The following is a 16,381-nucleotide window of genomic DNA, read 5'->3' on the forward strand; positions in this document are numbered from 1 at the left end:
AACTGAGTGTGAAAAGGAAGTATTGAAAAGTAATCTCTCACAAAGAAGCTCTCTTACTCTCATACTCTTTCCTTTAAAGTCAGAACTTAATGTTTTTCCCTATAAAATTCAAAGTTACAATAAGGATTTTATGTCATTATTCTTAGAATGTTAAACATACAACCTATGGAGATCAAACATTTCTTTTTAAATACAACAGGTAGATAGAATTTAAGATTATAATTTTCAGGTAAGGATGATACAAGTGAGCACAATTACTCCCAAGTAATGCAATAAATTAGTAGAGGCACAATAAATATAATCTATTAGTGGATATATAAAAGTCTCACTAATGTTCAACAACGTGCTTAATAAAGAAGCACAATACTCAGAGGACAGCTAACGTCTGATGGCTACTTGCGTACTAAAACACCAGAAAATGCTTATTTGAAATATATTTTTATCGTATCTTTTGTTGGGAACTGGATGGAAGAAATGCCTGGGAGAGGATGGTGGGGATGGGGAGCTTCTGACATCAGTTTAGTATCAAATAGGTAATATTACTTATTTCTTTAAGGTAATTTGAGCTTTAATCTACCTTTGGTAATTGCAAGTAGCTTTTCTCTGAAATTTATGGTACTTTATTTCCAGCTTTTTAATAAACTTGGAGGATTTTTATTTTTGAAGTTAAGGGGGAGGAAGTAAAAAGTAATTTCATCTGCCAATTTGGAACATTTGCCTGAAAATTCTGGCTTTTTATTTGTGAAGGTGGATCAACCATGTAAGTAATATGTGTGATATTAAATTAATCCACTGACAGGGATATATGATCTCTTAAAATTTTTAGAATTATTACAGTGATTCACAATTTATTACACATTTCAGTTAAATAGATTATAAAGGAATGTGGCTGGCTTTAGGGACCTGTATGCATACTTTCTACACTCTTCCTCCTTTCAGCCTACCAGCTATCTTATGGTACTCCAGAATTTAACTGAGTATCACCCCAGAGTATTGGTACTTATGAAATTTACTAAATACTAAAAAGAGAGCTATGTCCATTGCACAGACATTGTCAACTGTGAATAATAGATATCATTTGCTTTAGTTTGCATCTTGATTTTAAATCCCACTATGTAGCCATTTTAGCTTGCAGAAAGGTTATGACTAATGTAGTCAATAAAAGAAAAGCACCTACTTAATATTTAGTGTTTCCCTAATGTTGTGAAGTCAGGAGGCATTATTTGTAGAGTCACTCAGTGACTAATTTGAAGTATTAAGTTTGGTGCACCATTGGATGGCAAATACCTGGTCTATGCACTTCCATACTCCCTCTCCCTATCAGCCACAGCAGACCTCACTAATTCATCTTGGTAGTCTTTCTGTCTTTTTTTTTTTTTTTTTTTAAAGATTTTATTTATTTGACAGAGAGAGACACAGCGAGAGAGGGAACACAAGCAGGGGGAGTGGGAGAGGGAGAAGCAGGCCTCTGGCTGAGCAGGGAGCCCGATGCGGGGCTCGATCCCAGGACCCTGGGATCATGACCTGAGCCGAAGGCAGACGCCCAACCGCTGAGCCACCCAGGCACCCCGGTAGTCTTTCTATCTTAGATACTAACCACAGTCTTGACACATAGAACAACCTTACACTCCTATTCAACAGAGCCCTCAAGGCAACCACGAACAATCTGGCATATCCTTGGAAAGACCAATACACTGATGATCACAGACTTGGGTTATAAATTCAGCGTTGCCATTGAGGAATTAAATAGCCTCTGGTAAGTCATTTAATTTCTCTGTGGTTTGTTTTCATTCTGAAAATATGTCAGTGAAAATATAAAGATCTGATGCTACAGATTTATTCTTATGTCAGTAGAATAGAAAATGATTTTTTTTAAACTTGTAGAAGTAGTTTTAGATAAAGAACAAACACTATTAGTAGTTCAGTCAGCTCACTCTTCAGTCTAATGAAAACAATTTTTCCATTGGGATTATTTTAGGAAAAAGTGTTACCAATTAGAAATACTGCCTTTTCCATTTTTAATGCACTATTTTCTTAAAGTATATTTTTGGATGAATCTTTATTAATAAGTTAAAGTATACAGTTATTTTTGAAGTTTATCTTAAATTTATCTTCCTTCAAAATATAGAGAGAATACTTAGAAAATTAGTTTAGTCTTTCACATAAATTTGCATCATTTCAGCAAAACTTACCACTGCTTTTTAATTTTTGGCATTTTTTTCAGATATTATTATTTCCAAGAGAGTTCAGGAGGGGCAAACACTGTAGGATTAAAATGAATGAAACCCAAACTAGGTAACTTCAGATCATTGCAAAACCTGTTTTAATGTACAAAATTCATTACCAATTCTCTGCATTCACTATTTCCATAAAATAGTATATGTTATGTTGTTTCCACTATTTTTGTTTTGCATCATTTTTTAAAATGCTTTATGTTTGTATATTTCCACAAAGAATAGCATTCCATATTAATTTCACACTATTTTTATCAAGAAAAGTCTTTATTTTTTTTAAACTAAGGTATGAAATTAGAAATTTCTTCTTTATTCAGGAAGACACTATTTATAAAAGTCTTAACTGTGATGTGTCCTATCAATTATAAATCAGGAAATACTATGTATAGGGTCTTAAAAGTAAATTTTGGGTGAGCCAGTTTAGGAATACTCTAGTCCAGAAACTTAGTAAGTACCTCAATTCTTAAGGAAATAAGCAAAAACTCTATATATGAAAATATATGACTTACATATTTAGAGATTCCTTAAGAATACAGGTAGTATCCATGCTAAATGGAAACATGAAGTTGCTCTATTTAAAAATTCTTGAATGACCACTTCAGGATTGTTATTCATTTCCAAGGCTAACTGGTATGTGAATTGGGTCATGAAAGCAATTTTTATTGAATATTATAGTCTAAAGAGACAAATTACACCCTAGTGACAGAATATGTTAAAGAAAAAATACCTTGGCATATTTATATGGTAACTGGCAGACATGGAACAGCAACTTTCCCCTAAAATATGTAAATATATATTATATCTATTCATAATCTCTATTTTTTGCAAGTCAACACTATCTCATCAAATGATTCCTAAAAGTTCAAGAAAGGTGTAGTGGTGAGTCAACCATATACCTTTATATATTTCAGGTAAATTTTAATGCCATCAACTCACAGAAACAGTGAAGTATATAGATGATGAAATATAATTAAACAGAGAATACAAAAAGTAACAGAAAACCAACTAATTACATTGGTATCTTAACATTAATCATCTCTGATTAATCGTCATCAATGAAAGGGAGTGGCTAATAGAAAGTCACAGATAACCTACTTTGTGGTATTGAGTCTATGGCTTTGTGCTTAGCAGCTGAATTTCTAATTGCCCAGTGTAACTTACTGCAAATGTGTTGTGAGGATGCCCATCACCAGAAGAGTGGCCACAGACACATAATTTTGTTTCTGGAAGCAATTCCTAGATTAAACAAAGAGAATCAGGAGTTGGCTTCCCAGCCCCCCCCAATCTTAAGGCTTATGCTAATAATTACATTATCATTTAAAAATATTTTTGGATTATTATCTTGGTAGGTGAACATAGATGAGACTATTCCATCTTTGTGTCACAGTTAATAACAGTATAGAATTAAAAAATAAAAATAACTTGGCAAATGCAAAGTTGAATATTTGAACATAATGAATTAACCACTAATCAAAAAATTTCATGGTCTACCATGATCTTGACTCAGGAATCTCACTTCCCATTTCTAAGCTAAAATTATGGCCAATGTTAGTGAATACTCCTAAACTTTAAATGGTACTGTGATTTTAGAGTATGGGATGGTATTTGTCCTTAAAACTTTAATTACCTCTTTTCGAAAAAGCTAACTATTGACTTGTACTCAACTATAACCAATACAAATGGAACATAAATCCTGGCTTGTCATGAAATGTGAGAATAATCACAAGAATCTCTTTAAATTGCCTTAGCCATGCATTACTATAACACAAATATTGCCATTAAATATATATTTGAGGCTACGGAGCCAAACTCTACGATCTCTGTTAAAACCTGTTGAATTGTGCCACTTGTATTGAGAACTACTTTATATACTCAAATGTATAGTTTGCATTTTTATCTGTAAAAGCAAAGTGATTATTTATTGATAAATGACATGGAATGTCATTTTTTACCTAAGTAGCATTAGACATTTCAAAGATTTCGTCTGAAGGGCAAAAGGATTACACTGCATTTGAATGGATGATCCCCATTCATAAGATACACCAGGGAAATTATATCAGAAAAGAAGAAAAGCAAGGAGGGATGTGGTAGGGGTGTCAGGGAGTATTTGTAGTGGTTTGATGCATGTAAATATTACATCTTATAAATAATTCTTTTCAAATACATATCTGAAGTTCAGGGTCTCTGTTTAAGAAACGATTGTATATGCTTCACATGGCTATATGCCATTTTCTGCATGATAAGAGCAACATTAATTCAAACAGGAAAAATGGCTTCCAAAATAGTCCTTTCCTTTCATTTCCTATGAAGAAGTACGTTACCTGATGCTGGCAGATGAAGACTACAGGGGGGGGAGGGGAGGGGGGAACCTTCAAGTTATATTTTACTGTCAGAATCCTACAAACACGTTTTCATCTAAATTATTTTGTCAACAGCCTTGTAGTACCCTTGCTAACCTTATTTGGCACCAGTGCATAATTAGATACACAGGGGTGTGACTCCAATTGAAGGTGTTGGCATTGTAGCACTCTGTGAAAATATTAACTATGAGGTTAACTCCAATTTTCTCTTCTTTAATTAAATGCACATGGTACTAATGAGGTAACCTACTGTTCCTTGATAGCACTAATTAGCTAAGAGGAGAGTACACTCTCACACTGCAATTTAAACCTAAAAATAAGGTTGAAATATGCTAATTGCAGGCAATTTAAAACAGTACAAGTTGAAGAACTAGTCATAATAAGAGAAACTGACTGCTTTACAGCTAGGCAGCTGTAACTTTGGTTAAAATCAAAACAAGCCACATGATTTTTGGACTGCTATTTAACAAGGTCATAAGTATCCTAAAAAAATGAAATGCTACTCTAAACCATAGCAATGAACCAGACTCACAAAAAATCCTCAGATCAACACTCACCTACATAAGACCAAAAATAAGTGAGCAGCACCAGAACTCCAAAGGTGCCATGACACTATTTACATTTAATACTAAAAACTAAACTCCATAAATAAGCAACATCACCTTAAACTCTTTCAAGAGCACCCAAATTAAATAAAAAATTGTACTTTGTGTCTCCAGTATACTACCAAATATACAGGAGTGATGAAGATTTGCCATCCCAATCACAGGGTCAGAAGGGAGGATACAGAGAGGAGTAAGTCTCAGCACTTGAGGAATATACAAACAGGAAATTGCCAGACAACGTACAAGTACAGTGATAAAAATACAAAAAAGATGCTATGGAATAAAATGGTGTAGGGACTATTTAAGGATATCAGAAGCATTTCATTATAAGAAGGAGATTTTGACTACATTTCTCTACAGATTAGAGCTCTGCAATGAAAGTAGCCTGGAGCTTCATGTTGAGAGAGAATGTTCTCCATTCTCAGCTCAAATGACTTAGAACTACGATTTCAATGAATTTAAGTATAATCCAACTGTATTTTCTTTAATTGCTTTTCAAACATTTTCCAAATATGATTTTAATTGATAAACAATGAGATAAACTTTAATATCAAGCAAGATTCTGAAAGACCTTCAGAATCACTAAAATATAAGTTCTCATTGTACAAAGTATATTTTCATTATTTTGTATTTTTTTAAAGATTTATTTATTTATTTGAGAGGGAGAGAGAGAAAGAGGGAGAGGAAGGGTAGAGGGACAGAAGAAGAGGGAGAAGAGAATCTTAAGCAGACTCTCTGTTGAGTGCAGAGCCTGATGCAGGGCTTGATCTCAGGACCCTGAGATCATGACCTGAGCCAAAATCAAAAGTCCGACACTCAACCAAATGAGCCACCCAGGTGCCCCAATTTTCATTATTTTTTTGATTCCATAGGATCATAATGTCATATTTTTATTGACCAGAAACTGACTAATCAAAACACTCGCTGACTGACAATGCCAAATCATTCTTATTATCACAGACAGAAATAAAGCACATTAAAATTAGTTTATCCTTAGGGACAAGAGAGATATGGACTGCCCCACACTGAGGACTCACAGTGACATTTTTTTTTGCTCCTGTCACTTTGCATGCAAAATCATAGAATATACAGTTTAAATAATCAAAAGAGTTGAGTAAGCAATAAAAATAGAGTTGAAAAGTAAAATTTGTGAAAATGGAAAGCTAACTTAATTTTAAAGTTTACTGCGGTGCCTGGATGGCTCAGTTGGTTAAGTGACCAACTCTTGATTTTGGCCCAAGTCATGATCTTGGGGTCATGGGATTGAGCCCTGAGTTGGGCTCCATGCTGAGCATGGAGTCTGCTTAGGATTCTCTCCCTCTCCTTCTGCCACCTCCACCCCCTGCACTGTATGTCTCTCTCTCTCTAAAAAAACCCCCAAAACCCAAAAAACAAAACCCTTAAAGTTTACTGAAGAACTATAACAGAAGAAAGTGAATCATTTGAAAAACAAAAGCTTTTAACTCCCAACTAATAACTCTTGGAGTTAAAAGTATATGAGAATAAATTTTGCACTACCCTTAGCCCATCACCATGTCTTGCCAAAAGACTTGGTTGAAGAAACCCACCTTTGAAAAACCCACCCAGCTTCTTCTCCTGGCTGTCCTAGAGCTTTCTACAACAGAAAGCGATAGAATATTGGCAAGGAAGGCTAATAAACCTCTGATCAACCATGCTTTAATAGATTCATGAAGTTTCAAGTCTGTAAAGAAACAGCAAGGCAAATGAAATCAGACAGTCATTTAGAAATGGGTCTCCTAGAGGCAACCTGACATATTCTAGCAAATCGCAGGGAAATACAATGTGGATGGATGTTTTAAGTGTTTGCATCTGTTTCAAATAAGCACCAAAGAACCTTTTAACAGTGAAAAGGCCAGGACAGTGTACAGGAATGAGCTTTTAATATTAACCTCAGAAGGAATCTATTCTTTAGTTAAATATAGATCACTATAATTTCTGTTAAAACAATAAAAAGTAAGTCATTTAGTGTTGAAAATAAAAATACTAGCTCTGGAGACAGTCTGACAGGGTTCAGATCCTGACTCAACACTTATTAGTGGTGTGACCTTGAGCAAGTTATTTAGCCCCTCTTGGCCCTTCTCTCTAGACAGGGGATGATAAGTAACACCATCATAAGATTAATTTGTATCTAGAACAGCGCTGGTACTCATATACTTTGTTTATTAACTGTGTACTTAATATTTATTAGCTCTCATTACTGCTTCAGAATATTCAATTTTTTCAAATAAAAATATGAAAGTCCTACTATGTATGCATTATTACACACTGTAAAGTATGCACAAATTCTCAAGACATTATGTCTGCGTACAAATAGCTTTCAGGCTCTCATTAGACTTCATGATACAAATCAAAGCCTCTTTCACATGAACAAAAACTATTTTAACTACAGAGGTAAAATATCTGTACTCTGAAACCTACATAACAGTGATAAAAGAAATTGAGCATGACACAAATAAATGGAAAGATATACCATGCTCATGGATTGGAAGAACTAACTGTTAAAATGATATTACCCAAAGTAATCTACAGATTCAATGCAATCCCTATCAAAATACCAAGAGCATTTTTTACAGAACTAAAACAAATCATCCTCAAATGTATAGGGTACCACAAAAGATCTCGAATAGCCAAAGCAAACTTGAAAAGGAAGGACAAGCTGGAGGTATCACAATCCCAGATTTCAAGCCATTCTACAAAGCTACAGTAATCAAAACAGGATGGTATTGGCACAAAAATAGACACAGATCAACAGAATGGAACAGAGAGGCCAGAAACAAACCCACACTTATATGGTCAATTAATCTATGACAAAAGAGGCAAGAATAAAAAATGGGAAAAAGAGAGTCTCTTCAACAAATAGTATTGGGAAAACTAGAAAGCTATATACAAAAAAAAAAAAAAAAAAAAGAAGAAGAAGAAGAAAAGAAACTGAACTTTCTTACACCTATAAAAAAATATAAACTCAAAGTGGATTAAAGACCTAAACATAAGACCTAAAACCATATAACTCCTAAAAGAAAACACAGGCAGTAAACAGTTGGACATCAGTCTTAGCAATACTTTTTTTTGGATCTGTCTCCTCCAGCAAGGGCAACAGCAAAAATAAACAATTGGGACTACATTAAGCTAAAAGCTTTTGTACAGTCAAGAAAACAGTGAGCCAAAAAGGCAACCTACTGAATGACTGAATGCCTTCATGAAGCTCAGGTCATGATCCCCAGGTCCTGGGATGGAGCAGGGAGGCTGCTTCTTCCTCTCCCTCTGCCCCTCCCCCTCCCACTCATGCTCAAATTCTCTCTGTCTCTGTCTCTGTCTCTCTTAAATAAATAAATAAAATCTAAAAAATAAAACAAACAAAAAAACCCCCACAAAACCCTAAACCTAAGCATCTTACAGTATTTGAAGTACAATGATATCCTGAATGGAACCACAGTCTACATTTTAAAGGTACAAAATTTCCTAAAAAGTGTTTAACTAGTCAAGAAGTATGGCCACTCTTGACATGGTATAAGACAAGAACAAAATTACATGGTTGATTGACCTTTCTTCCATTCCAACTGTTAAGTCTGTTGGTTTGGTAGCCTGTTTTGAGACCATTCATTACATCTGACGGAAATTGCCCCCAGGACGAGTGTGGCCAAGGTTGGAGCAGGATGTTTTGTGTTGGCTTAGCAAATTCAAATTGCTTCATCCCTCTCCAGCCCATGTTTAAAAAACAGATTCAAAGCTGCTTAGCTCTGACAGAGGAGGTAAAGGAAAGAGAACTGATGCCTGGAAAACATTTTGTGTATTTCCTAAGTCCAGTGGGTCGAAGTGGTTGGTGTTGGTTGGAGTCACTAGAGGATAAGCGGGGAGGACTACATCAATTTGAGCACGTGCCTTAAGATTTCATTCTTCATCCTGAGTAAGTAATTAGCCCAGCCTTCCTTTTTTTCCTGTTGCACAGACTGCAAAACCCACATGATACTGAGGAGAACATGATGCGGCCATTAAGGAATCACTTTGCAGAGAAGCGAAACTGAAATCCAGGGAGCTGAAATTATTTACAAAAGGCCATGCGTCTACTTATTTTTAAGGCTTCTGTGCATTATAGATCCTGTATACGTACTGCACAGGCTCTCAAACTTCAGTGTGTAAAAGAATCTCAGGACCAGTTGTTATAATCACAGATTCAAGGCTACCTTCCTAGAGATTCAGATTCAAAAGATCTGGGATGGGGTACAGGAATATGCATTTTAACAAGCATCTTGGTGGTTGTGATTTAGAGCTTCTATGATCATACGTGGAGAAACACTGTCTTTTGTGTTTGGGATAGTTGTGTGACAGGTAATTTTTCATTCTTTCATTCTACTATTTAGTCAGTCAACACTTTTTTCAGTAGGTGGCCACTGTCTCCCTCTAGATACCACAGATATTTGGAGGATTTGAAATTTTAAAGTACTTAATATTAATCAGTTAAGTCCACTGACATTCCTAAAATAAGATTTGATCCCCATTTCGTGGTGAAAAAGTACCGAAGAATTAAGAAAAATTACAGACTATAACAATGCTGAAGTCAGATTTTTCGCCCAGTTTTTGTCAATGCTGTCTTATTCACCTCAGAAAGCTGCCATCATAACCGGCACTAATTGGCACCCTTGTTAGAAATCTCAGCAGAGGAGCCAAGAATAGAACAGATATGGACACCTCTCACCCACAGAGCCCAGCTGTCTACACAGGTGCGGCTGAGATCAAGGATGGGGTAGATGACCTGGTTACTGCTTGTGAGAAGGATAAGACCTACACCTGTTCGCTGACGACGTCGACAACCTGAATCCCCAGGGATGTTAATCGAGTAGCTTTCATGTGCCTGAAGTCACTGAAAAACAAAAGATGCCCATAGTGCTCCTACAAGTGATGTAGTTATTATGTTTCAAGAGGGAATGGAGGCAGCAGTCAACAGACACTTCTGCCATGAGATACTCCTGCAGAATACTGGTAGACTATTGTATTTTTTGCTTACTTGTGGTATGCTTATTCGCTTCATTCAAGAAAATATTTTTAGCTCTTCTGGGAAAAAAATAGGGAGCTGAATTTCTCATGAACATCTGGAGGGCAAAAGACAACATTTTAAATATACAATAATTATTTAATAGATAAAATGGACAGATTCTACATATAGGATTTTTTTTTCCTCCTGGGTATATTGAGGCTACGCAGAAATCACTTATGCAAACATAAGAATAATAGTCCTTTGTTTTCTGCTCTTCTTTTTTACTTTGTAGTTAAAAGAAAATGCAGAGTCAGGGGAGGTAACATAAGGTCAGATTTTGCCATGGAAAAAAAACTTTCTCTATGAAATGAGAATGTACAGAGCCGTGGTCCTGTATACCTGTACAGGACATGTAGGGGCTTAAAATGTATCTGTTGATGACATGGAGGCTAATGCCTGACTCTGTAGTTTGTTCACATTTTATTCACCAAAGATTTAATGATCACATATTATAAGTCACTTACAATAAAGAGTTCGACTCTATTTTTTATTTTGACTGCTGACTTCTTTTTAAGTCTCAACCTCCCTTTCCCCTGTGGCCCCACATCTGGGCGGAAAGTTGGTCCACGCTCCTCCTCCTTGGCCAATCTAGGGAAATTTAAATCCCTGCTCAAGGGATCTTTTCCCCAGCCCACCCCACAGGCCCTATAAAGATCCAACCCATTTCCTCTACTTTCCCAAGCCAGCCGGGACCTGCTTGTGTCCCAATCAGCTCTCCTTAGGAGTCTCTTTCTTGTGTGAAAAATAAAATTTCTCTCAAGTTCTCTTGGTGTTTGGGGTGTCCTGACCTTTGACATCTGAACCAAATTTTGAGTGGGGGTCCCTCTCACTTCTGTGGAGTACTACAGAACACCACTTACTAAGTTAAGAATTAGGATACAAAGTCAAGTGGGAGTACCTAACCCAAAGAACTTATAAGCAAATTGGGAAGACAAACTACTAGTGATTAGTAACATAATAAATGCTATAGCAGGTGTTTGCACAGGATGCTATGGGAGCATAGAGGAGGGACAGAAAAGGATTTTAGACGAGGTGATAATGAGTAGATATTAGTATACAAAATGGGTATGTGGTGGGTGGAGGTAGGGAGATCAAAGGAAGAGCCTAAATGAAGGCTGGAAGGTAAACGACCCCCTGCTGTATTCAGAGAAACACAGATGGTCCAGCAAGGCCAGAGAAAAGAGAGGATGGCAGGGGTGAGCACAAAAAGAGAAGCAGAGGCTGGCTCTTCGAGAGCACCATGTAAAGCCAAGTGGTCTTTATGCGCACCAAATCTCTCATCACTAAATGTGGACACCCTCTGCCTTTTCTCTTGGAGGATTCGATGAAGGGTCAAATACATAAAAACACTTCTGAGGTATTTAGAGCACTCTAACTATCATCCTGAAGAAGTAACTGTGACCCAAGCAGAATGGCTCAAGAGATTCTCTGAAAATCTTTATGATGGCAAGAAATCACTTTTCAAGTCTCTAGGAACTCCCCTTCCCGTTCCTTCCAGTCAGTTGCTTTCCTAGAACCCTGCATATGTCTTATTCCTTACTATTTTTCCCTAGTTCCCTAAATATACTAATAAATTATAGCATATTTAAAGTCAGTTCAGTATCAAAACTGCACTTGGGAAACTCTGCTTGCAAGAATGGAAATGTACTAAAATGTAATATGTCTGAGTTGTATCACCATAAAGGTACAAAAAAATTAAATTTTGTATTACCAAGCAAAAGGTAAGAAAATAATTTGACAGACAGACAGGCATTTTTATCCTCGAGAAAGTTTTGTGGTAAACTACACTGAAAACTTTGGAGAAAACATAAGATCTCAGTTCAATTTTATAATGCAGCGCTAAAGAAATGAAATGAACTTTCTAAAATTTGGGGTTCAGGAAAAGAAGGGAATGCTTTGTACGAGATTTAACTGGATATTGCTCCTTTCTTTGCTATTTGGGGCATTCAGAATATAATTTCACAGATGATATATTCTTCTTAATGTGATTTTCAGACTACGTCTAATGGAAAATGCCTGGTTAGGATTAAGAGACATAGTATAGATGTTAAACTACATTTGCATGCAATTATTTCTAAAACAAATGCCAGGGTACAGAGTCTATTGAAATGGCTTTCAGGATGGCTGGCACAATGTATTAAACCAGCTTCCAATTTCTGAGTAAGTCTACTTTCTGAATATTTCAAATCAAGACACTGAACACAGAATAAGCCTTAGATTTTTCACCTCGAAACATTGTCCAAGAATGGATGGACATAGGGTTAGAGCCCAAGGATTCAGGGTAGGGATTTGACAATTTGTAATGCAAACACCTTTCTAGCTTCAGGCAAAAAAAACTGCGTTTTGTGTATTAACTTCCATATCTGAAAAAAATAAAATTACTCTAAAATAAGTTAAACTACTAATTTAGTATGTGGAATAAAATAGATAGTAATAAATTAGATGCGCTGTATAGCCTTCAACTTGTTTCAGGGCTTTTCCTTCAAAAACAATAAAAAGTATCCATAAAGCTACTAACTTTTTGTGAGTAGAAATCTCACTTTAGCCGATGGTCTTGCAGGGATATACTTTGAACATCAAACTAGAAGTAAGACGCCCTTATTTAAAGTACTTCGGGGGGCGCCTGGGTGGCTCAGTCAGTTAAGCGTCTGCCTTCGGCTCAGGTCATGACCCCAGGGTCCTGGGATCGAGCCCCACATTGGGTTCCCTGCTTGGCGGGAAGCCTGCTTCTCCTTCTCCCACTCCCCCTGCTTGTGTTCCCTCTCTCGCTGTGTCTCTCTCTGTCAAATAAATAAATAAAATATTAAAAAAAAGAAAAAAAAAGAAAGTACTTCCGAAGTGCATCTGTCACCAACTTTATCAGGTACATCAAAGGTAGTGAGCGGCAGGACCCAAAGGAAGCATTCATCGCTGTGCTTACGTAGGGCATCATGCCTTCACAGAGTGCTGAGCCTAGCTGTCCTTGGAGTTCGTGGCCTGGGCTAGACCTTTAATTACCTCTCAGTGATCTTTTTCATGAGAATATATTTTCAGGGGCGCCTGGGTGGCTCAGTCATTAAGCCTCTGCCTTCGGCTCAGGTCATGGTCCCAGGGTCCTGGGATCGAGCCCCAAGTCAGGCTCCCTGCTCCGCGGGAAGCCTGCTTCTCCCTCTCCCACTCCCCCTGCTTGTGTTCCCTCTCTCACTGTATCTCTCTCTGTCAAATAAATAAAAATAAAATATTTAAAAAAAAAAGAATATATTTTTGGATTTGGACTCGATTCAACGCATGAAGTATGCAAGAGCAACTGCTATATCTATTATGTATCAAAACAAAACACTGAATCATATGTTCATTTGTCCAAATTCAGAAAGTACCAGCATCTCCTTTACTGTGTGCTTAGCTCCTTGGTGGGGAGCAATTCAAATCAGGTCACCCTAGGAATTTACAAGGGGACTGAAGTTGTGGCAGTTCCTTTTCTGATCCCTGCGGGGGAAGCAGCAGCAGCTGTGGGATCAGCTACTTTTTATCCGCTATTGGTCTCAGTGGCAGCTCTTTTTCTTGCCAATAATGATAAATGATAGACTCTTTAAAGAGGAATAGAGATTGCAAGCTGCACACACAGAAGCTTATCTTGTTGGCATCTCTGATTATGATTTGCTCCCTATCAACTTCTTCCCCCTCCTGATGGTGATGTGAGGTAGAGAGCAAACCTGAAGGAAGGGGATCGAGTATTTAAAAATTGTACTCTTTCCAAAAGAAACTCTCCTACCATTAGACAGAGAAAGCTCTCATCATGCCAAGAAAAACGCCAGTGAGGTCCAGCCCTGCCCCTTATTTTTTTTTTTTTCTCCATATCAAAAGATTTTTCTACACATTGTTGGGTAAACACCTAACTTCATCGCCAAGTCCCAGTGCCTTCCCAACAGTGCCTCCCAGATGATGAAGTATAGGAGAGAAAGGAATATCGGAAGTCAGAACCACTCAAGTAGAATCTTCTAATGGTAGTGCTGATGGAGACTCCTCCTTGGAGGGGGCTCCATGCATTCCCCCATTCCCTCCCTTGCGAACCACAGCTTTATCTCAATCACAAATCGACCTAGATTCTATACAACGAAGACAACCAAGAGAAAGCAGTATTCCCATTTAGTACCTTGTCATCCCTGTTATTTTTACCTTGTTCTCCAAAAATGAAAAATTTGAGAGATATTTTGGACAGTAATTAAGAGGGGTATGCTATCAGTGATGAATACCAGGGTAAAAAGCACAGGAACTGGAATCAGACTGACTTGAATTCATATGGCAGCTTAAACGACCAGCTATGTAACCTTAGATAATGTAATTTAACCTTTCCACGCCTGTTTCCTGTTCTGAAATAAGACAGGATAAATAAACACATTACCAGGTACATCAATGAGCAATGAATATATTCTAGCCAAGTGAAATAAAATCCTTAATGCTTTAGGATCTCTCTTTTGTTAGAGAAAAGAGACATTAAAAAAGTATGGAAACGTGAGAAATGTGACTTCTCTAACATCTCTGGTTGATGCCTCAGCTTTCCTTTTCATTGGCCTGGTCACCCATTTTGGTATGATCACCCATGGCACCTGTCACTAGAGGGCTGAGGAGGCCAGCTGGGGACCAAGATAAAGCCCTTGATTGGGCAGAGGAGTCTGCATCATGACGTTGAGCAAGTACAAAATCCTCCTACAGATATATGAGGGCACTAGTAGTAAAAGCTTGTGCTGTAGTCACAAAACACGGTTTAAAATATCAAAATCAGTGTTTGACACGTAAAAAATTAAAGTACAATTGAAGGTAACTAGATTCCACGAGGTAAGATTATTTTTTTTATTTTCTTATGTTATGTTAATCACCATACATTACATCACTAGTTTTTGATATTGTGTTCCATGAGTCATTGTTTGTGCATAACACCCAGTGCTCCATGCAGAACGTGCCCTCTTTAATACCCATCGCCAGGCTAACCCTTCCCCCCACCCCCCTCCCCTCGAACCCTCAGTTTGTTTCTCAGAGTCCATAGGCTCTCATGGTTCATCTCCCCCTCCCATTTCCCCTTCTTCATGTCCATGAAGTAAGATTATTAAAATAAACACAAGGCAATTTCTCCAAAGTCTCTATTTTTGAGAGTTTAGACCCCCCAAGATGGACAGCTGAGATGAGTTTGCATTAGAAAAGATGGAAGGAGAGCAAAAGCTATCACAGTAATCACTATGCATCACAATATGAAAAAGAAAATAGTAGCCCAGTGCCAGGATCAACTCAAACTTTCACAAAACCACCATGACTACATATATACTAAAAATAATATAGAATTGCCATTTTTAAACGTATGAAATAGTTTGCCACCAAGAGAGAAAATGTCAAATTTTAGAATTGTGTTACTGTCTATTAGAAATTATTCATTTCTAAGCCAGGATCAAGTTTCATTATCCAATAGCTGCCCTCAAGAATGAAGCTAATTTACATTTAAAATAGGAGTACAGTCTACTCTTTAAAAGCACAATGGTAAACACACCAATTTGACAATTACATTAATATGAGTATTTGCATAATCTGTCTTCTACACCTGTTCTTAATTTGAAGCAGCTGCAGGACAAATCACATCACACTAATCTCAACGGGTATGTGTGTGTTCCAAACAGTAATGCGCGCATCTTATTTTTCGAAGATCTTTTATTTTTTAAATGTTTCCTGACTTTTAAAAAAAATTGGCAAAAGTTTTGTAGAAGCCATAGTATTTACGTGGTTAATATTAATTAGTGGAATAAGCATAAAGCCAAATAATACTATCCCTTACATTTTGGCCTCCTCTGTTTGACATGTGATAGGACCGATTTTTTTTGGAGGTTTATTTCTTTTTAAATAACATGTAACATGTATTTTACTTACACCAAAAAGGGTTAAAAGGAACAATAAAAATATATCTAGAAGGGGCGCCTGGGTGGCTCAGTTGGTTAAGCGACTGCCTTCGGCTCAGGTCATGATCCTGGGGTCCCGGGATCGAGTCCCGCATCGGGCTCCCTGCTCAGCAGGGAGTCTGCTTCTCCCTCTGACCCTCCTCCCTCTCATGCTCTCTGTCTCTCATTCTCTCTCTCGCAAATAAATAAATAAAATCTTTAAAAAAAA

The 16,381-nt window shown here is 37.1% G+C and overlaps 1 protein-coding gene across 1 annotated transcript in view; it reads right to left on the bottom strand.

Annotated features, from left to right (window-relative positions):
- FOXP2 (forkhead box P2) overlaps positions 1-16,381 on the bottom strand; it is a 548,145-nt gene that overhangs the window by 119,402 nt on the left and 412,362 nt on the right. Inside the window, exon 6 of the mRNA XM_081800223.1 lies at positions 3,396-3,470. Within this exon, the coding sequence (XP_081656349.1) occupies positions 3,396-3,470 (75 nt within the window). The remainder of the gene's footprint in view (positions 1-3,395; positions 3,471-16,381) is intronic.

The sequence above is a fragment of the Leptonychotes weddellii genome, chromosome 12, assembly GCF_054177405.1.
Source record: "Leptonychotes weddellii isolate Sample4059 chromosome 12, ASM5417740v2, whole genome shotgun sequence".
NCBI classification, from domain to species: Eukaryota; Metazoa; Chordata; class Mammalia; order Carnivora; family Phocidae; genus Leptonychotes; species Leptonychotes weddellii.